This window comes from Prosopis cineraria, unplaced genomic scaffold, assembly GCF_029017545.1.
Source record: "Prosopis cineraria cultivar Desert tree isolate PC_DT_omini unplaced genomic scaffold, ASM2901754v1 PC2, whole genome shotgun sequence".
In the NCBI taxonomy this organism is placed as follows: domain Eukaryota; kingdom Viridiplantae; phylum Streptophyta; class Magnoliopsida; order Fabales; family Fabaceae; genus Prosopis; species Prosopis cineraria.
The window spans coordinates 18,449,924-18,472,332 of NW_026555333.1; the positions used below are offsets into that span (position 1 = coordinate 18,449,924).

The window sequence follows — 22,409 nt, forward strand, 5'->3', positions numbered from 1 at the left end:
TCATATTTGGGTTTGTATGAGACTCTTTTCATTTTATTATTTTGAAAATTAATGTTTTATAAAACATATTTTAAAAATAAAAAAATAATAAAAATAATTTTTTTTTATTCTTACTTGTTTTTTAGAATAATAATTTTAGAATACATAAAAATTATTTTTATTTTTCTGTTCTTTAAAATAATATTTTATTTTTTTATTTTTTAAAATACTTTTTAAAAATATATTATCAAATAAATTTTTTTATTCTTTTATTTTAAAAAATAAAAATTATTTTTAAAATAAGTTATCAAATAGGCCCTTTATCTCCCTCCTCTCACTCCCTCCCTGATTCTACAATGCATGCGCTGCACCTTAATTATATGACCATCCAATCCTCATTGGTCAGAAACTTAACAAGGCAAGGCACCAACCGATTTAACACTGCCTTTTTATTCCCATGCACAGTTGCAACCCCCAACTTGCGTCCACAAATCCGTGCATGGCCGCACAATTAGGCTGAAAACAGAGCATAGTACTGTAATAAATTTACAACTCTTATTTCACATATATTAATTATTTATTTTTTATATATTAATTATTTTTTTTACACGAGTTGTTTATACACCCAACTTTAATTATTTATATTTATATTAATATTATACTGTTAATAAAAGTTATAAATTTCACTTACATCAGTTATTTATTTTTTATATATTAATTGTTAATTTTTTTACATGAGTTCCTCATGCACCTACCTTTATAAGAGATAATAAGATTATTTTAGTCAATTCTATAATTTCATTTCATTTTCCCTTATGTGCGATGAAATTTCATAATTTTAAGAGCTTTGACTAAAATTATGTTTAGCCAATGAGTTCTCGTTGAAATTTTCCCATTAAATTTTATTAAAATTTTCAATATTAAACTTTTTATTATTAATATCTCTTTTAATTTTATGTTAAAGTCAAAGTTTAGATTTTGTTAGAAAAAATAAAATTTTCGTATAATAAAAGAATAAAGGTTACATTTTTCTTGATTATAAAAAGGTGGGAATGTAATCTTATATCATAGAAAGTTATAAGCCCTAAGCAAGTTGCAAGTAGGGTTCCAAGAGTGAAATGAACCAAATATATTCCCTCCATTAAAAAATGTAAAGCATTTTTAATCTTTTGAGATATAATTATTATTTTTTTTCAAAAGTATTATATTGATGCATGATTTTATATTTATTGTAGAGTGTTTAATAGGGTTAAATATAAAAAGATAACGTTAGTTTAAAAGTAGATAATTACTTTATTGGGAGTTAAGATTTGATTAAAAATACTTTATATTTTTTAACAAAGGGAGTATAAACTATCTTTTTTTAGATGATTGTTGAAGAGGAAAAAATATTAATACTATATACTCCCTTCGTTCAAAAATGTATGACATTTTTAATCAAATCTCACCCATAATAAAGTAGTTACCTACTTTCAAACTAACTATATCTTTTTATATTTATCCCGATTAAACACCCTACAATAAATTATAAATTCATTCATCTACAGGGGCACTTTTTAAAAAAAAAAGCAATGATTACACCTTAAAAGATTAAAAATGTCTTATATTTTTTAACATATAATTCCTCAAAAAATGCCTTACATTTTTAAATGAAGGGAGTATTTATTAATAGGAATTATGTGGTAAGCAATTAGGTGTAGATAAAATAAAAGTATCATTAATAATTATGTTTTACTTGATATTACTATAAAAGAATATATATCTATGCTAATTTTGATATTTTCTGAATTGAAATTATAGTTTTAATGTTTTTATGATATATATATGCGCATACCGAAAATGTATCATATCATATATTTTTAAAATAAAAGTATCAACATATCATATATGTTTCATATCCAATACGTGTATCAATATATATGCATCATATTTCGGAACCTCTCACCTTTAAAACCTTTTTTTTCTTACAACAAACTCTTTTATTATTATTTTTTAATTATTTTACTAACAAAAATTGCCATATGATATTAGAAAAAAAATACATGTAGCAACTTACGTGGCATCTGACATAAACTAATAATGATAGAAAAATATGGATAATTTTTTTTTTAATAACAAATGAAGCCCAGACCAGCTTAACGCACACGGATCGTAGTCTGAGTAAAATCCAAATCCAATACACAAGCAAGATCGTCGAGGACCTGATTCATATTGTAAATCCGGGCATTGCCTGCAATTCCATATTGTGCAAGTAAATCCTTAGCACTATTAATCAGACGACGGCCATGGCGTTGGTTTACCTTCTAACCAAGTTGAATTATCGATAGTGCTTCAGCGATGACCTCAACATCTGTGTGAAGAGAGTTGCACCCATTTCGTAAGCACTCAATAGCTTCAATCGAATCAGATTTGAGTTCAATCTTCCTGAATCCCATGTCTCATGTGTAAGGTCTCTCTTACTATTTTTCAGTTAACTTCAATCTTAAAGAAATCAAGAGATTAACTCTAAATAAAAATTTTCAAGCTGTAACATTATCAAAATATGATCCCAAGTTTTAAAGGTTTTTCAACATGATAAAGCATATTTATAAATATAAACTAGAGTACAAATGTTATGCGGAAGCATGAGAATTCAAAAGGACTCAACAATATTTCAAGGATATGGATAACATTTTTATAAAGCTATTATTAGCTTACGGGATATGGATCAACAATATTCTAACATAAACTGTTACGTGTCTTTTTTTTTTTTTTTTAATATCACATGGTAACTTCTGTTAATGAGATAACTAAAAAATTAACAATAGGAAAGTTTATGGTAAAAATAAAAAATAAAAGGTTAGGGAAGTTAAATTTAAACTTTTAAAAATGAAGGATTTTGTGCAGTTGTCTCAAAGTTTATAGAAGAATTTTATATATTTTAGTTTAATTTTTCTATTTAACTCCCTGATTAATGCCCCAACCCCCGCTTTCAAATGTAAAATCAGATAAATGTTGCGTTGAGAGAATAATAGACTTTTGAATTTTAGAGACAAACTTTGAAAAAGCATTAGTGATCCTTTGGTTTTTCATGTCAAAAGCTGTCAAAAATTCATTTGATAAGAGTCAATTTAAAAAAAAAAAATTCAGTTATTATAACAATATCCAAATAACATCACACAGATACAGAATTCACAAAAGCATATTTACATTTCCAAACGCTAAAACAAGTCACAATTCATCATTTATTTAAAACCAAATTGTCTCATTCACATCAGGGATTTGAATTTTGTTCAATTCGTGGTACTCTATCCAACTTAAGTAGAGAAATATTGCCTGTTCATTCCGATTAAACCGTTCTCGTCCAGTCATATTATTTAAGAAACTTTTCAAATCAACACTGTTCCGCTCATGACAATGAATAAAATGGCGTTATAATCGCTAAAAAAAGAAAAAACAAACAAACAAACAAATTAAATAAGATCTTCGTTACGTGTATTGGACTGAAAATTCATAAGACTGTATATCAGTGGACTTACAAGATATTATTCAAGGTATAAGCACTCTTTCTCAGTGTGATATATTTGTGTGTGATATATTTCTCAAAAAAATTGTTGAGAACAATGTGACCCTCATACCATCATCCTATGAGCTTAGTTTCTCTTTGATGATTCCTTCAACAGACCCAACAAATCCCAGAACACTGATAATGAAGCAAATAAAGCTAAAGGATCTAAGAACAATCCATTTTGTGGTCCAAGCACCAATTTTCTTCTGCACAAAGTACATCTCCACAGGGAAGTATATGGTCAATGGCCAAAAGTTCAAAGCTCCTAACACTCCAAGGACTTCGTTGAAGTAAGGGAAGAGGATGGCTATGCCTGTGGTGGAAATCACATACAGTGTTCTGAAACAAAGCCTGAACAGACTCAGCTGAAACATAGGCAGGAGAGGGAGTTTCACTCTGTAAAACTTGTTCACAAAGTTACTGTCTGGGAACCTCCTTGGAAACCATCTATCAGCAGCTGCAAATATTGGCTGACTGTATATCTGATCACAGGATCATCATCATCAATAAGAAGAAGAAGATGAAGAGTTATGAGTGTAGAAGTGATGAGATGATAATGACAGTGAAAAGAAATAGGCTAAAATACACATTATTACATGACTTGGTTACGCAGCTTTATGAAAATGTGCAGAGTTTTCTTTTAGAACTAAATGAACAGTCTCCATTAACCTCTTAAGTGAACTCTAATGAGGTCTAAAATTAGCACTTATGATCATTGATTAATAAATCAAGAAGTAGTACTAAGTAGCCGTTATATCTCAAAACTAGACTGTAGGGCTCGTGCATTTAAGGACTTTAAGGTAAGTGATATTATTCATGGCTTATAAATAATGTGGCTTCTCATAGATTTTACATTACATATAGATAGTAGTTTGGTGCTAGCTGCCTTAGATATGATCACATAAAGAATTAAGGATTATTTTAAAAATGTAACCTTAGTCTTTTTGACTTTTATTAGTTTTGTGACAGCAAGAATATAATTAGAGAGACAGAATTGATGTGGCTGTAAAGAGAAGCTATGAATCCCATAAACAACCACACTATTTTTATTACTTTGTTTCTGAATATAATTGTGAAAGATTTGATTTGGTTATTAAATTTTGAGCTTGCTTAATTTGCTGTTAACCATTATATCAGACTGGAAAGAAAGCAAAAAAATCTTTCACTACTGATTGCAAAATTGCCATTGCCAAAAGGAGTTGTTTTGTTTCTATTTCAAGTTGGTTCTTCTAACAAATATGGAGAATATTGTTTTCTAGCTAAAAAATTCCTTCTTCTGAAGAGCAAACAAAGAAACTAAAATCTGCAGAGAAATCTCAGGCCAAGAAAAAAAAAAAATTCTTCAAAGAAATCAAGACTACAAACTATGGTTTCTGTAAAGTGTTCACAACACAAGTACCTGATATCCTCCCACCAAATGAACAACAATACAAGCATTTGCAAAGTCGATGAGCCAGTAAGGCTCGTAGAAGCCAAAGCCTGTCAATAGGTTTCCTGGCGTATCATTTCCGAATGCCGCATATCCAAAGCATCCACAACAAAGATAGAAGAAGGTTGTGACAGAGACTGATATCATTGAGGCCTTCTTCATGGTCTGATTTTCAGGTGGAGGAGACTTCAGTGTATCCTTCACTCAACAAAGTTCGACACTTCACTTCAGTTTTGGAACTATGTAACATTTTCTACACCATCCAGTTGGAATAAGAAACTTACTTGTATTTCAAGAATAAGCACTGAGTATGGATAGGCAAAGGCAATGTCACCAAGTGCTTGGAACACTAACCATAGTTTCTCAACAGCATTACTAGTTGGTACTCCTGTTATGCTCCCCTTAATTGTCCCATTTTCTGCAATTTTATGTGTAAACACAACTCTTCTCATTCAGTCAACAACATTACTTAGTGTGTAATACTTTGTTATGACACATATAATCACTACAGACAAGCCAGAAATCACCTTTATACCAGAGATTTAACCCATTTTGGCACATACTATTGCATTATCAGAACATCATAGCATGATTTGGAAGAAATTAGAACTATAAAGGTTTATTTCTTCTATGATAGGCGGACCACACAAGTGAGTCTATTGGGTAGAGGCTCAACCTACAACCACTTAACTGTCAGTTTTATCTCTATCACAAAGCTGACTGAGTCAAAGAGCTTATGGGAGAATTAATTAATGAATTGATTATATTTAAGTGGTAGCTAACCTCATCTTCAATAGGTTCAACATCTCACAATCTTTGACAGACTCATTCTCTCCATCTTCTTCATTGTACTCTCACATCTTTTGTCTTTGTAAGCTAAGGGATCTAGTGGGTTGTGAGTCTGCCCACTCTGAAGGCAATCAAGATCCTCACTTAAGTTCATATTTTCTCCAGAACAATAGATTTGCAGGTGTGCTCATTAAACTCAACTCTGATTATTCATTTAATTATTGAGATATTTTCAACACCTTCAACTTTGTTTTTTTTTTCCCTAACTAAACATAGTTTCCCATGCATTAGACAAAATATGAGCAATGAGTTGGCTTGTGAATAGTAAAATTTGCTACACACACACACACACACACACACACACATTGAAATATTGATTGATGTCAAGTAAGCTGGATCTTGAGTCTTAAACAGACAAAAGATGGAAGAAAAGAAGAATCTTACCAATAACTTTTGCAATGCCAAGTCCTAGCCCAATAAAAGAATATGAAAATGACATAATTGCAGCAACAACTGAAACCCATGCCATAGTATGAAGATCTGGTATGAATGACATAAAGAACTGAACAACTCCAAACAGCACCATGAACAAGGTTTCTCCATAGTGACAAGGAGCTTTGTGTCCATACTTGTGATAACAGTTTGACTTCAGAATTGCCCTGCATTATTGCAATGAACATGAACATGAACATATTTGAATAAGGTTCAAGTTAAAGTTTCTATCAATGGCTTAGCAAGCAAAGAAAATAAGCAATGACTTGTCAGTTCACAGACACTGCAATTAGCATAGGAATTGGTGTAATTTTGTTTTTCAAAAGAGGAATGTACCTCAGACAGGTTGCTGTGGTAATAACGTAAGCGATACTAGTCCCATACAAGTTCAAATATTGAAGGAAACCAGCCAACCATGTACGTTTTTGGCCTGAACTAACACTAAACTCAATCAGAAGGTTTAAAATAGATAGAGATTGCCAAGAAGAAGCATACCCTCAGTTTCACAACAATGAGAAGCCAGAAATCCATCTATACAAAACTGATAGACTTGTTCAAATCATGACATGATAGTTTGTTCCAGTAAATCCTGCTGAATCTTGCATGATTGGATGTCCTCTTGCTAAGAACAAGAGAGTCTTATCCTGTTGTTTCGTGCTTCCTGTGTTGATTTTTCCTCACGGTATTACCCTATGGTTCTTAGGAGTGATTACATGTTTAGTTTCATTTTAAACCAATCAATATATTATATCAATTCTATAAAAAGTTACATTATTAATAAACCATGAATAGTTCAACTCACTTTAGACTTTATGCAAAGCACTGGACCCACATCTGAAACATTACACTGGTTTAAAGAAAATTTAAAAAACCAACAATATCATACTATTGTTGGTTCAAAACCTTCTTCAATTCCATTGTGACGAAGGAAATGTCATTATTGGTTCAATTTGAATGGAACCAAACCAAACTAAGCTGATAACCAAATCAACTTTGACATGTCTAAAGTTGATTTTGGCTTAACTTTCATCAATTTTAATAGATATGAATGAGTTCAAACAGTTCTGTCCAATCTTAAACGCTGCTAACAATTATTTTAATGAAAAAAAAAACCAAGGAGAGTGACTACCAAGATAGGTTCTAACAGCATCCCTATAAGAGTAGTTTCTCTTGCCAGAAACAGGATCTAGAGTTCTGTAACAATCAGAAAGGAGGGAGGAAAAGATGTAGGTGACAATAGCAAAGAAAAGCAAGGAAAGAGGCCCTGCAATCCAACCCAACAGAGAAGCACTCCAAGCCAGAGACAAAACACCAGAACCAATAATAGCAGTAATGATATGAGACGCAGCACTCCACAAAGTTCCTGAGGAAGAGATTAATGAAGGGAATGAATAAATCTCAAAGTGTACAGAAACATGGATTGTGTTGTATATGGTATTGTGGTGGGGTTGAGATGTTTATACCAGTTCTTTTGGCACGTCCATCATCATCATAAGCACAAGAAGAAGTTATTTGGAGAGAGTTTTGGACTGCCATGTCTGTGTAGAACTCAGTGGAAGCCAATGGAGAAGAAGATAGCTACTATGTCTGAGGTTCATATAATGGCCTGAGGTGACTGTATTTAAGAAGACAAACTATGCTGATACTGATGCTGCTTGAACTGATTTAAAAATGTTATCTGTGTATGGGAGAACTAAACACTTGGCTTGCATTGTGCAGACCTCTCTGTGCCATGAAATAAATAAAAAATAGAGTCCTCACCTCTGGTTGAAGATTTCCTTTTTTAATTCTCCTTAGGTCATGTTTCGTATGAGTGAAGGAAGATTCAAGAAAGGGGTACAAGGAGAGAGAAATCTCTATCTTAAATTCTTAATTGTTTGGTACACAATAATTATAATTCTAATGAAGGAAGTAGGGAACCCTCTCCCTCTCCCTCTCCCTCTCTCTTATCATTTTCGTCAAAAATGGCTCCTTCGTGCCAAACATGACTTAAACTGAGTGAAGCAAAAAGTGTGACACAGAGATTGTGAATATACTTAAGAAAATTATATTAGACTAATATTTAGAACAGTCACATTCAAAGAGGGTAGGCGCAGAGAGAGAGAGAGAGAGAGAGAAGCAGGAAGGTAGTTTAAATGAGCATGTGATAGAGAAAGCGGCTGTTTATGGTCATTGAGCTTTTCAAGGCACAATGAGATATTCAACTTTTGCAACGCAGAGAGAAACAAAAGAGGCAAGTTGAATTTTGAATGATGAAATCTCTCAGGTGAAGTAAGAATACTGACAGAACATTGAAGGGATGAGGCCAAACGGTTGGATTTGGTGCTGATCTCATTCTTTTTTAGCTGTTTTCTTATTCATATGTACTCAAATTCGAGACCTCGTTTTAAGCGATCATAGTCCCTTATATTAGGACTAATGCCTGTTGGTGGTGCTGATCTCATTTTTTGTATACTCAATGTGTTCATTGTTATTCCATACTATTCAATCATACTTAAACATTATCAGATCTAAACCACAATATTCAAACGCATGACTTAAAGAGAATCGAGTCCGTTCCACTCCACTCAATCAATATTAATCATCTACATTATCATTTATATGAACTAGTGTGAGCAAATATTATATAAAGTCTAAGAAATGAGGTGCGTTAATTATAAGTTTATTCTCAAGTCATAAATAATGTGGGCCAACTTCAATTTTAACCAATGAGCCTAAGTTCTAATTTTTTTTAGCAGCAGAAAATTTTGGTGAGCTGGTTCACAAAAACTAAGATATGCCTCTGCAAATCACCCAGCATAAATTTATTAAGATTTGATCTCACAATCTTGTAGATTATTGATCAAATTCTTAACATCTGGACCAACACTTGTTGCTGTCTAAATTCTAATTTTAGTCATAATTAAATAGTTGTGCTGCATTAGGAAGAGTAGGTTTGACTTGTCAAGAGGAGCAGTAAGACTTGTCTCTGAAATTTTCTACATCCACGGCTAACACAAGACAATGTCCCCAATAAATCAAAATTTTATGAATTATTACAAACATTACTATGAACATTGTTTAAAAGTTATCCACAATACAACTCTTTTTTTTTTTTTTTCATTCTGTACAGAATACAAATAACCTTACCTAATTTTTTGGTTTTATATATATATATAAAAGAAAAAAATCAGAAACATGATCTTCAAAAGTGTCGAAGCCATACGGCGAGTGGTTTGGTTTCAATCAAATCATCACCACCCAACTACATGTTTAGTATACTGAAAAATATTTCCTTGAAAAAAAATTGAATAGGTAAATTTCTCATTTCCTTTTTAAAAAAAATATTTTTTCACCAAATATCATTACCTAATAATGCCTATAAGTTTCACATCAACATACACCTGTTGGTGAAACTAGTCACTTGACTCACTTTCTATATTTGGCTGTGTCAATTACTCTTAAAGAGGACATGTTTCTTCCTTTTTATGCTATTCTCAATGTGGAATTTATTATTTTTTTCTCCGTATAATTTCAAAATTTATCCCAGTTGAATTGTTTGTATTTGATAGTTCAGATTTTAAATATTTTATTTTTATTATTTTATTAGATTAGATGAGTGTCGTTCACTGTGTGAAAGACTAAGAAATGACAATAAAATGCTCTTACCTGTGGTGTTGCATAAAAAAGAAGACGTCTACCATGGCATAGGTCATGTGAAATATTATTGGTATATATTTAAAATCTATATGAAAATATAATATTCATTAACCATAATTTGTGTGGATTATTTTTCATGCTAAATGCAATACACAAGCCAACGTTCGGTTCTTCATAACACCTTAGTCAAACAAAATAAAAATTTAGATGTAATTTTGAAATATAAATTTATTTTTTATTCTTTTATTATTTAAAATAATTTTTCTCATTGAAAATTTTTTATTATTGGTATTCTAAAAAATTTTTCACATTTAAAAGAAATTAAATTACTAGATTGAATATTATGATACTTTTATGAAATATTCATATAAAATATTTCTTAAAAGATTGAAAATTATATGTTTATATCATGATTAATATGATTATTTGATTTTTTTTGAAATATTATTACATCAATTTCACATAATTAACAGCAAAAAATTAAATGATCATTCGTTTCATTGTATCATATGATAAAAATCGCAGAAAAATATTGCGCCAAAAGTACTTATTTAAATATTTAATACTTATTTTTATTTTATTTTACAAAAACTATTTTAGGAAGCAGACAAAATCTCGATAACACGAGGGCTCTCATATGGGCACGCCTAACTTTGATTCTTTAAGTGACATTGAAAGATCTCATTGACTTTTAAGCATTTCTTAAATAGTCTTACGTTTCTCATTCACATTTCATTGTCGTTGTTGTTGTTGTTAATTATTGTACATATTTATTTTTATAATATTAAATTTCAAAAACCAGTTAGAGTAAATTACAAATGGTACAAGAACCACTTTAAGTTTTGATAAAATTATCCCATTTTTTAATTTTCAAATGATGCACAAGTCCTTTTTTATATAATGTGAAAGTTTTCTTTTCTTTTTTTTTTTTTAACATTGAAGGTTTTGTTTCCATACACAACATATTTTAACAAAAGGTTAACATATAATTTAGTTTATTTTTAATATTTGTAAACTACTCTCCAATAACTGAATTATATATTTTTTAAATTCATTTGATAAATTTGATTAAAAAAATTAGTTCAAAGTTAAAGTGAGGTCATTCTTTATTTTGAAACAAATTTTTCTAAACATTTTTTCAATTAACAACACACAAAAAAAGTGTTAAAGTTATTTAAAATTTTATACATGGGCCCGTTGGCCCACATACATTATCAATTTTAAAACTTCGGCCCATGTCGTTATCAATCGGTTTGGAACAAGTGATTACATAACCATTTTCCTTGTTTACACTTTACGCCTATTTGCGTGCTTTCCACACAAGAGAATAAAGCCCAATAATTTCAATCCATATGCTTTTCAACTTGTAATTTTTTTAAAAAAAAACCACCATAAATGCTGTAATAGATGTATTTACAAATTATTTATCAGTAAACCTATCACATTATGAATGAGATTCCAACATATTCCCTCCAAATCACAATATAAAATATGAGTACAGTTTTTTTTATAAAAAAAAGTTAAGTGAAATTTTAACATTTTAAAAAAATTATATCTTTTTAATTATACTCTTATTAAATATCTTATGTAAGTGTCTTAGTTGAATTTTCTTATAAAAAAAGATAAGTTGAATTTCAAAAATTCACTTAAATCATGATGGGATTCATTATTAAAGAAAACTTATAAAAATATCTACAAATTATCTACTAATGAGGTAATATGAACTGGTACTCTTTGAAGATATGAGATTATATTGTGATAAAGGGAACCGACCTTCAATGATTTATATTATTTAATTATCAACTCTCTAATTCAATAATTTATATTTATCTCTCTTGAGGCATGAAAACTAATTTGGAAGCCTAATTATAGAGTGGACTTGAGGGGAACGCTCCTTGCAAGTCTTGGTGAAGTTGTAAATGTTTTTTTAATTGACCTTTTTAGAAAATAGAAATTAAAATTCAAAAAATTATTATTATATCTTTGTTTTCCTAAATTCTTATAATTTGACAGGAAAGAAAGTGCATGAACACAATTATTTTACTTGGAGTATTAATTTGCAGAAATTAGGGGTAGATTAGACTAATCATCAAACTAGGCATTATTTGACCTTATTATTAAGCTTGTTAATTTTTCTTAAAAAAAATACTCAAAACTTGCATTATAAACAAATATCAAACACTGAAAATAAAAGTAAAAAGGGGCAGTAATTAGTAATTACTAATGATTAAATAAGAAAAAGGAACAAACCTGACACTTGAAGCAGTTGTAAAGACATAGGCAATGGTAGTGCCACAAAGGCTCTCATTCACCAATATTGTACACACCTTTTTATTTGTCTCTCCTGTTTCAAATATAAGGAATCACATAAAACAAAAGCTAAATACTTTTATTAGTTAATTTTCTGTCCCAAGACATTATTTCACATAAATTATTTAGAAGGAAACCCAAAAAAAAAAAAAAAGATGTGTGGACACTGGTCCAATTCAGTGTTTGGACCCCACTTGAGCAGACTAAATGAGGATTATAATTGGGCCTAGCTAGATTTTTAGGTGGTGGTACTATTTTGTGTAAAATTATGAATTACAAAGTGAAAAAGTTTAAATATCATATAAATTATTGTATAGTTATTCTCTGATATAAAAAAAAGTTTATATAAACTTAGGTGAAAATAACTTTCAAATATTAGATATTAGGATTGGACCAATTTGGCTGGTACGGCGGTCCTAGCCCTCCTACCTAGCAGTGCATCACAAATCAATGGCAGTATAAAATATAAATTATATTATTTATAAATCACAAACAATATATTATATTCCACGCAATACATAAAAAAGTGTTTAGTTAATAAAAGAACTTATGACTTTTATAATATAAATTATAAAAATTACTCCCTTTGAACATTTTTATAAGAAACAAATAACCTTTTTCACACAAATTAAGAATAATAAAAATAAAAATGTTTGAGATTTTTTTAAAACAATGTCCTTAATGATTGCTTGATGGTGCTAACTTAATGAGATAATAAAGGACATTTTTTTTGGGTAAAATAATAAAGTACATTTTTAATAAATTCAAGGAATAATGGATAATTATTCTTTTATTTAGACAAAAAAGAATCTTATTTATTTCTTACAAAAATGTACATAGGAAGGAGGGTAACAGACAAATTTATAAGGCACGTGAGGTCGAAAGCATTTTCAGATGAGCTACAGTATCGAACTACCAGTCTTGGGGCTAAAATAGTCAATTTAATGAGCTTAAGTGGGATGACTCATCTTCAAATGAAATTTCTCTAACTATTAGCTTAAATTTTTATCAAAAACTTAACTGTTGTTAATTCATTCTTTTGATATCCAACTGTCATTCTTTTTTTTTCTTTTTTTTTTAAGATAAGATTTATTGAAAAATTAGTTGTTAATTATGATTAATTGTCAGCCTAAATCTATATGGAGTGATAAGGATTAGGCATCTAGGTAAGTTGGTTAAATCTCACCTAAGAGATGGAGCTTCACATAATTCTCATCTCATAGTTAATCTCTAAATGAGGTTTGTTCATTATCCAAATGTGTTAATTTAATTTGTAATCTTTCAAGTGAAACAATGTTTTATAGAAAGGTTTTCTTCATCGTCATTTTCTCACAAATATAATGTATTTTAGATCTTTCAAGATGGAAGCAATGTGCTTTTTTTAAAAATACTGTTAAATTGAAAGTTTAATTAATAAGGTTTTTAAATTGAGATACCTTATTAAATAAAGGTAAACATATCAATAATATCTAATTTTAAAAGCAATTAATAAACTCATTAGAGATGTAACAAATTCAATTAAAAATATCATATAATTTTAAAGAAAGTGAGGGAGCAGTGAGGGTATTATCCAGTGTGGTGTGGACAGCACTATCGATGTTGTGTCATTAAAACCTACTTGTTGGACTTTCGTTCTTCGTTGAAATATCTACCAGTTTTACTTTTATTAGTGTGAGTGGGACATTTATGAATCAGTTTCCCCACGAAACCACTATCGGTGGTTGGCGTGCTAGAGGCTATTTAGTGAGGCGGAGGCATTAATTTTATGTCAACATGCTACTTACTCTATCTATTCTCACTTATTCTATTTATTAACTATTTTAAATATATTTTATCAAAATCAAAGAAAATCATAAATTTCAATAACATTATGTTAAAATTTAAAAAAAATTATATATATGTCTCACATAAGAAAATTAATTATTACAAAGTTCATTAATAATACTAAACTAAAATGTTGTTAATGACCTTAATTCAATTATTAATAAATCTTATAATAATTATTTTTTTGTGTGAGATTTTAACATAATTTTCCCTAAAATTTAATAAGTTTTCATTTTTACAGCTAATAAAGATAATATATTTTTTTAGCATTTAATAAGGGCATAAAAATAAAAATGAATATAAAAAAAATAATAAAGTGTCTTATAGATAAGACTAAAATTAACCTTATCTCTTATAGATAAGACTAAAATTAACCTTATCTTGGAGTCCTATAGGTAGAGCCGTGGAAATAAAATATAGTAGAAAATTTTTTTACTAACTTTTTAAGGATTAAAAAAAATTGGTAAAAGTGATTGACATTGTTAAACTAGTAAAATGTTATTATTACCAAGATTACCCTACATTGAAAATCAATCTATTTTAATTACCTTTAATTTCTTTCTTATATAATTATTTTTTGCAAAACAATTAATAAGGATATTTTTGAAAAAAAAGAATTTTTTACTATTTATTTTTTTACAAAATATCATCTATTTTGGACCAAAATTGGCTAATAATTAGCATAGATTTGAAAAGCTGATTAATATTCCTTTTTTTAAAACAAAAGTTAATTAATGTCCCACCTTTTAATATACTCTTATATCTTAGATGGAAAGTTGGAAACAAGATAGTTTTTAAAGAAAAGCTAATTATCACATTACACTTTAATATAAAATGACTTGTGTATTTGTACTATCAAAAATAGTACTAATAACTATTTTATATATATCAAGAGTTTTTTCTTAATTTCAAAATTTCACTCAATGAAATTAAATCAGATGAGGTATTGGTTCAAGGGTAAGTAGTTGGACTATGGTCAGATTGGTCATAATTAATTTAATATGTTAAATATTATGTTAGAGATGACATTTATAACATATTGTTTGAGAATATTAAATTTGTAAAATGATAGTAAATTAAAAAATGACAAGGAAAATGAAGAGAAAAAGAAGAAACAAAATATGAGACACATAAAATTTGTAAAATGAGAATAAATTAAAAAAGTCAAGGAAAATGAAGAGAAAAGGAAGAAAGAAATTATAAGACATTTTGAAGAGGTTGATTGAAAATAAATTAAAGAATAAATTTTGAAGCAAAAATAAAGTAAATAATTAGATATATATATATATATATAAAAATTAAAAACTGTGCTCACATAAAAAATAATAATAGAACATTTAAGTAAAATAAGTTAAATATTTTATTAAAGGAAAAAAAAATAAAACAAACAAAAGGCAATCGGATTGAGTCCCACATCAAAATTTTGGAAGAGTTGGTGGTCCTATAAAATGCAATGGCATCAGGGAAGGCCGAAGGGACTAGGATCCGCGTGCGGGTAAGCTATGCAATGTGAAATTACAATGCTGGCCCCCAACTTTTAAAAATTTTCATTTGTGCCCTTTTGTTTTTTTAATAGGTATTTTTTTTAATTTTTTTTACTTTGTTTAATTTTTGAATGAAACCAATTTGGTTCAGACTGTTTTTACAGGTTGTAGACTGGTTAACTAGTTTTTTTACTTCTTTTAATGTCTGGGTTTTTAGGTATTCAACCAGATTAAATTAAATGTCGATTTTCGATTCACAATTAAATTGATCAATTTAGTTTAATTTTTAAAACATTAATATGTATAAAAACAAAGAACATTGAAGGACAAATATTAATGTTATCTAAGTAACATTAATATTGAATATTTTTTAAAACAAAAAAAGTCCAATATTTTAAGGCAATGAGTGAGATAGAGCATACCTAAGTAACACTTGACAGCATCAACGTAGGAGCGGTTCCTCTGAAGTCCAGTGTCAGGATCAGGGTATCTATAGCAGTCACAGATAAGGTATGCAGAAATAATGGTGGTGATTGCGAACAGTATGATGCATACTGGACCTGCGATCCACCCTAGCTGCGCCGTCGACCATGCCAGCGACAGCACTCCGGCTCCTATCACACCGGTTATTATGTGGGCCACCCCACTCCATGTGGTCCCTACACACATCATCATCTTCATCAGTGCACTGGAAAATGCTGTTAAACTAGTTCAGTTCAGATAAAAAATGGCCACTTTTCTCGTGGGCCATTTCAATCATCATCAATAAGCTGATACGCAGCGCAAAAACATTTTAAATTTTAATTCATTTTTTAATTATAATTCATTACACAATTTTTTACCTCACCTATAATTTAATTTTTTTAACTTTTATCAGTTTTTTTTTACATTAACGTGGATCTCATATTAATAAACAAAATGAGGATATTTTAAAACAAAATATAATTATTTTTTATTCCTCTTATTTAATATGAATAATTTTTTTAAAAAAATTTAAAAATAAGAATTAAGTTTGAGTCAAAAATTAAAAAACTGAATTACAGTTAATTATAATTAAAAGATTAAATTGCAGCAAATTATAATTAAAACATTAAATTTTAAAATTAAAAGATTAATTTTTCTTAAATTTTATCTTTAACCTAACCCTACTGTATAGAAAAGGAAGACCCGCATCTACGCCCTCACCACATGTCAATATTGGTTTAAATCAAAATCAAAAGATATGTCTCTGCTGTCATGGCCACAGCTAACAATTGATTGACAAAATCATACTCAAACATTGCATTAGAAACAAAAATAAAGGGTGTGTTTGAATATCCTTCATGATTAATATGGCTCCAAAAACTTTTTTTTTTTTTTTAAATCAACCAAACACCTCATTTTTTTTGAAGTTCTATTCGAAAATAAATTATGGTTCTGAAACTCCATTTTTGAGAGAAGCTTTTGGAGCTACATGCGATAATCAATTATTTTGAAACGCTTGTAACCCAAAGACACCCAAACAAGATGACACTTAGCTTCTATCAGATTAATTCGATCAATCCTTCCCTTTTCTTCTTCTTCTTCTTCTTCCTAACCCATATTTCTGGACAAACCGGAGCCAAAGAAGAAACGAGTTCAGAAATTATTCTCCAGGGTTCCCTGAATTACTATTAGTACCTTGCAAAACCTACAGTTCTGGAAGATAGAGCCTATGAAAGTAACGTCATAATCCTCTGCTTACATGGGGGTGAGAGAGAGGGAATTGAAAAGAAATATCAGAAGAAAGAGCAATCAGAACAGAGCAGGACAGAGAATTGTTTGAACCACAACCGTACACAGCAATAGCAGAAACAGAACAAACCTGTTCGGTCAAACTTCTTGTGTTCCAAATCTGAAGCATGATGAGAAATCAAGGGTGTACTTTCAACTATCTCCTCGCTCATTTGATTTCTCTGCGTCCCTCGTAGAACTATTCACCAGCAAGAGGTGCGTGTATATATGTATATGTACGAACAAAGTGAAACAGGGTTTCTGGGAAAATGAAGAAGAAGAGTGAGTGTAATTTCTGATTGTGGGACTCAATCCTAGAAATAGAGAGAGAGAGAGAGAGAGAGAGAGATGAACAGATTCTTTGATTATAAATTACGCATCCAAATCCAAATGTGCTCGACTATGTCTGTAAACTGCTGGCTCGAGGTTTGACCGTTAGGCAAAAATTAAAAATGAGCCTAGTCTACTGGCCTTGCACTTAAAATATAAATTCAAAAACGAAAAAAGGAAAACAAAAATACAGAGTATAGTTGTAACATAGCACGCAACTTGTGACTCCTTAATTTCTTTCTTTCTTTCTTCTTCTTCTTCTTTTTTTACCAATGACTTGTTATTTTTTTTGGATAAAGATATATTTTTATTTTTAAAATATTTTTTAAAAAACACCCAATACTCTAATATTTTTATTAAAATAATTTTATTTTTAAAGTTATTAAAACAGATTATTTTTTTTATCAAATTTTTTGATAGTCAATATTTGAGATTAATGTTAAAAATTTGACGAAAAGAATAAAAATTACACCCAATATTCTAATATTTTTATTGAAATAATTTTATTTTTAAAGTTATTAAAACAGATTATTTTTTTTATCAAATTTTTTGATAGTCAATATTTGAGATTAATGTTAAAAATTTGACGAAAAAAATAAAAATTCTTTCTTGAAGGACAAAATTGATAGAAAAATTGTTCTAATAAAAATGATAAGGTATTAGGTGTTTCTTAAAAAATACTTTAAGACAAAAATATTTTATTTTTATAATTTTAAGAATAAAATTATTTTAATAAAAATATTAAGGTGTTGGGATATTCTTCAAATTTTGGGTCTAAAACCTTTCGTTTCCACAAGGTGGAGTCTATTTCAATTATTACTAACCAAAATAATATGAGGTGTGCATTTCTAGATTGGAAAACAACGTACGAACCATGCCAATAATTGAACTAGTGACAACATTACTCATTAAAAAAAAGTAAAGCGATGGGGGTATTTTTTTCAGTACTTTTTTTTTTGGGTCACTGATCAATTTTAACATTTTCAATATATTACTGTAATCAATTCTGATTTTTTAATACTCATATTTAACATCTTTAATCTTAAAAAAATTAAATATAAGTGTTTAAAAAGTGAAAAAAGAGTATTAAAAGATTAAAGCTGAGTAGAAATATTATCGAGGAGTACTAAAAAATAAACCCATGAAAACTTTAACTCGAGACAAAGATCTAAGTTTTTTTTAAATTTCTAAAAAGATTAATGAGCAAAATAAATTTTAAAGTATTGTCTAAAAAACACTTTTAATTTTAAACTATTAAAATGTGTAAAATAAACTGTAAATTTTTAAATTCATAACAAAATGAACTCTAAACTTTTAAATTCATAATAAAAGTTTAAAATTTATTTTATATATTTTAAGAGTTTAAGATTAAAAATTCTTTTTAAACAATACTTTAAAATCTATTTTGTCCATTAATTCTCCCTAAAATTTATAGTTTGTAGCTGAAGTTATTGTTTCGTATAAGGTTCTTCAATGTCATTATCACCATTTTTATAGCCAAATTCAGCAGCATGAAAAGTGAAAACTTCCACTCTCTCCTTTGCCAATTTTGACAAAAGAAACTGCCAGTTTATTGAAAATGATGTTTCTTTCTAATATATTAGGCAAAAATTTTCATGAAAAATATATTACGAAAATTAAATGTGAGAAAATCACTATAATGATAAAAGATGTCAAATATTAAATAATATTCCTTAACAATATTTAATAAGCATTGTCCCCTTATGATTAATTTATTATAACTTATAAGACACATTTTTTGTTATATTTCTTATTATGAGACCTTCTGCATTTTTTAATGCCTTTTAATTTAGTATTTTCAACTAATTAATTTTTTAATAACTCGTTATTTCCTATTTAATGAATCTCATTGAGAGTAATTCTAGAAATTTAAAAATGTTTATTAATTTTAACTGAATATTTTAATTCATGTAAATTTGTTAATAAGGGCAACAATCTAAACTAGATAGAATACCAAATAAAATATTCTTCTCACCGACAATGAACAAATGAGTTTTGAACCCTCACGTTACATGACATATGGATTATATTTTTAATGATTGAATTAATATTGATTGGTTGAAAAATATTTATAAGCCGTCTATAAATTTTTTTCTAAAAAAAAAAATCTGAACGTGTGATGGTCACTTGCTTTGCCACACTGTTTTTGGCTCTTTGGCTGGATCCTCAATTCATCTGACCACCTAACTTTTATTTTTTGTATTTTTCAGAGATTATAAGATCACCTAATAGTTTGAATCCCAAGTAGGCCCCAGATTGTTTTTTAAAACAAATATTCGATATCTGAAGTCATGTCAATTGATTGATATGACATATTTTATAATCTTATTTATAAATTATATTTTAAAAAATTTATTTAATTCTATTTATAAGTTGGTATAATTTTTTAAGTAATATTTAAAAAATATTTTTAAAATTATTTTTATAAAAAAATAATATAATATTACTTTTTAAATTTATTATATAAGAGTATGTTTAAAATTTTACATACTTTTATTTTTTTTAATTTTTTTTGAATTAATATTGATAAAATTGATAGAAATGACTTATTCTCTCTGTTTAAAAATGTAAAATATTTTTAATTAAATCTCATCCCTCAATAAAATGATTACCTACTTTTAAATTAATTTTATTTTTTTATATTTACCCTTATTAAATACTATATAATAAATATAAAGTCACTATTAATATGAGTATTTTTGATAAAAATACAATGATTATATCTCAAAAAATTAAAAATATTTTATATTTTTAAATATTTAAATTTTTAAAAAATATTTTATATTTTTAAACGAAAGGAATATAAAGATGATCGATAAAGTATGAGTTTAATTTACACGGCCTCAAATGTAAAGTATGGTATTTGAGTGGGCACAATTTTCATTGCTAAAACTAATTCCTGTTGATGATTTTGGACCACTTTGTTTGTTATTTAAAAAGAGATTTAAAAAGGAAAGAAAATATTAAAAGAAGGGAAAATATGAAGAATGTCCACCCATTAGCAAAGATTATTTGGAAAAAAGTCCCGGCTTTTTCATATGGCTATAACCTTAATTCATTTGAAGGATCTTGATCCTTTTTTCAAATAATTTTATTGGGTAACTATAGGTTTAGGTGTGTCTAAAATCATAAACTCATTTTTGATGCAATATTTATTTTTAATTTTTAAAAATAATACAATCTAAACTCTACTGTTAATAAAAATTAACTTTAACCATTAGTTTATTAAAAAAATTACAAAAAAAATTAAATTTAAAAAAAAAGAGACCAATATAATTTTTTTGGTCCCTTTCTTTTTTTAATAATTTTTTTAGTTAATTAACGGTGAAAATTAACTTTTATTAATGATAAAAGTTAGATTACACTATTTTTAAAAGGTGAAAGAGAATATTATATAAAAAATAAGTTTAGTTGGATCTCTAATTTAATAGTCAATTTGCTATTTTACCCTAATTTTATCTCATGGCCCTTTTTTTCTAATTTTCTCTTAAAAGTTAAAACAAAATGATATTCATGCCGGCGGTCCACTACTTGGGGCTTTTTTGCAATGTTCCCTCAACTTCATCCACCATTCCCGCCGTCCTCTCACAAAAATGTGTGTGGGAAGATTTAATAGCCTTTTTTTTGGGACAAAGTGAAGATTTAATAGTTAGAAAAGAATTCATAAAACCCTCTCTATTAATGCAATATAGCCATAAGCAATAACACAAAAGAAACTAAAAGGTCGGTGCATATTCTTTATAAAAAAAAAAAAAAGGTCGATACATAATCTTCATTTGAAAAAAAAATGTTTCAACTTTCAGAGGAAATTTCAAGTTTGAGAGAATGACACATAAGGGCTATGGAAATCAATTAAACACTGTAAAGATTAAAGGAACATGAATTCTTAAAATTATATAGAAAGGTTACGGGCTCGTTTGATTCTGTCCCTAGTTTTTATCTTATAAATCAATTTTTAAAAGTTGTTTTTGAAAATAAAACAAAAGAAAAGATTGTTTGATTACATTAATGTGAAAATAGTTTGTATTTGAAAAAGTTGATTTAAAACAATCACCTCTAGCCACCTTTGACTACCATTGCTTACCAATTGTCACCATCAGCAAATGATGGTAGTTGATAATTTTTAATGACAATTGGTGGTGACAATAACAGTCAATGGTGGTTTGTAAGCAACATTTAAAAGTAATTAACTCATGTAATCAATGGTAACAGATGAGTCGTGACTAAAAATGGTGGTCAATTGTGATGATTAGTAGGATCAACGATGACCACTAATGATTGCAATGGTAGCTAACAATAGGCATTGGTGATGATTGTAACATTCTAATTTTATTATAGAGGTTAATTATGTTTAATTGAGATATAAAAGCATTTAGGAGCAATAATCTAGGTTAGAGATGAATTTTGAACTTAGACAATGCTGGGGAGTAAATGAAATTGGGTTAGGTAGGATGTTGGGCCACTTAGGCCCAAACATGGAGTTGTGCATCAATGTCATGCGCCACATGGCACAATCTGTTGCGACAAATGATGCAATTTTTTAGAAAAACAAAAAGTCAAAAACACAAGATAGCAAGAAAGAAGAGGGAAGAAAAGTGTGAGCAATGAAAACTAAAGTTTTAAAAACCAGACCGATCATCGAACTGATCAAGCTAGTGGTTCATGATTCAATGGTCGGACTGGGATTGAACCGTAGTTGAACCGATCAATAGTAAATTAATATATTTTGAATAATATACATTTAAAAATTATTAATTAAATACCTATATAAGCATAAAAACATCATTTAAAATTAAAAGATCACAAATATTAA

At 28.4% G+C, this 22,409-nt stretch overlaps 1 protein-coding gene across 3 annotated transcripts; it reads right to left on the minus strand.

Moving 5' to 3' along the window:
• Positions 1-3,431: 3,431 nt before the first annotated feature.
• Positions 3,432-17,611, minus strand: LOC129303068 (probable amino acid permease 7). Of its 3 annotated transcripts, none has more exons than XM_054942079.1 (7): positions 17,337-17,611; positions 15,916-16,152; positions 12,126-12,219; positions 6,189-6,403; positions 5,240-5,373; positions 4,926-5,153; positions 3,432-4,008 (listed from the first exon to the last, which is right to left on the minus strand). In XM_054942079.1, exons 1-7 carry the CDS (start codon positions 17,416-17,418, stop codon positions 3,604-3,606), a joined length of 1,395 nt encoding a protein of 464 aa, XP_054798054.1. In that variant the 5' UTR covers positions 17,419-17,611; the 3' UTR covers positions 3,432-3,603. The 3 variants fall into 3 exon arrangements, with proteins under 3 accessions (XP_054798054.1, XP_054798056.1, XP_054798055.1); XM_054942081.1 differs by lacking the exon at positions 17,337-17,611 and adding an exon at positions 6,573-6,666 and having other exon boundaries at positions 15,916-16,055; XM_054942080.1 differs by lacking the exons at positions 12,126-12,219; positions 15,916-16,152; positions 17,337-17,611 and adding exons at positions 6,573-6,666; positions 7,366-7,599; positions 7,700-9,487.
• Positions 17,612-22,409: the final 4,798 nt, after the last annotated feature.

Bases quoted from the DNA above. Each gene is read 5' to 3' on its own strand.
- LOC129303068 (XM_054942079.1), bottom strand. From the start codon at position 17,418: ATGAGCGAGGAGATAGTTGAAAGTACACCCTTGATTTCTCATCATGCT. The intron at 16,153-17,336 runs GTTTGTTCTGTT...TGATGTGTGTAG, and splicing joins CAAGAAGTTTGACCGAACAG to GGACCACATGGAGTGGGGTG. The intron at 12,220-15,915 runs GTATGCTCTATC...TATTTGAAACAG, and splicing joins TGCTGTCAAGTGTTACTTAG to GAGAGACAAATAAAAAGGTG.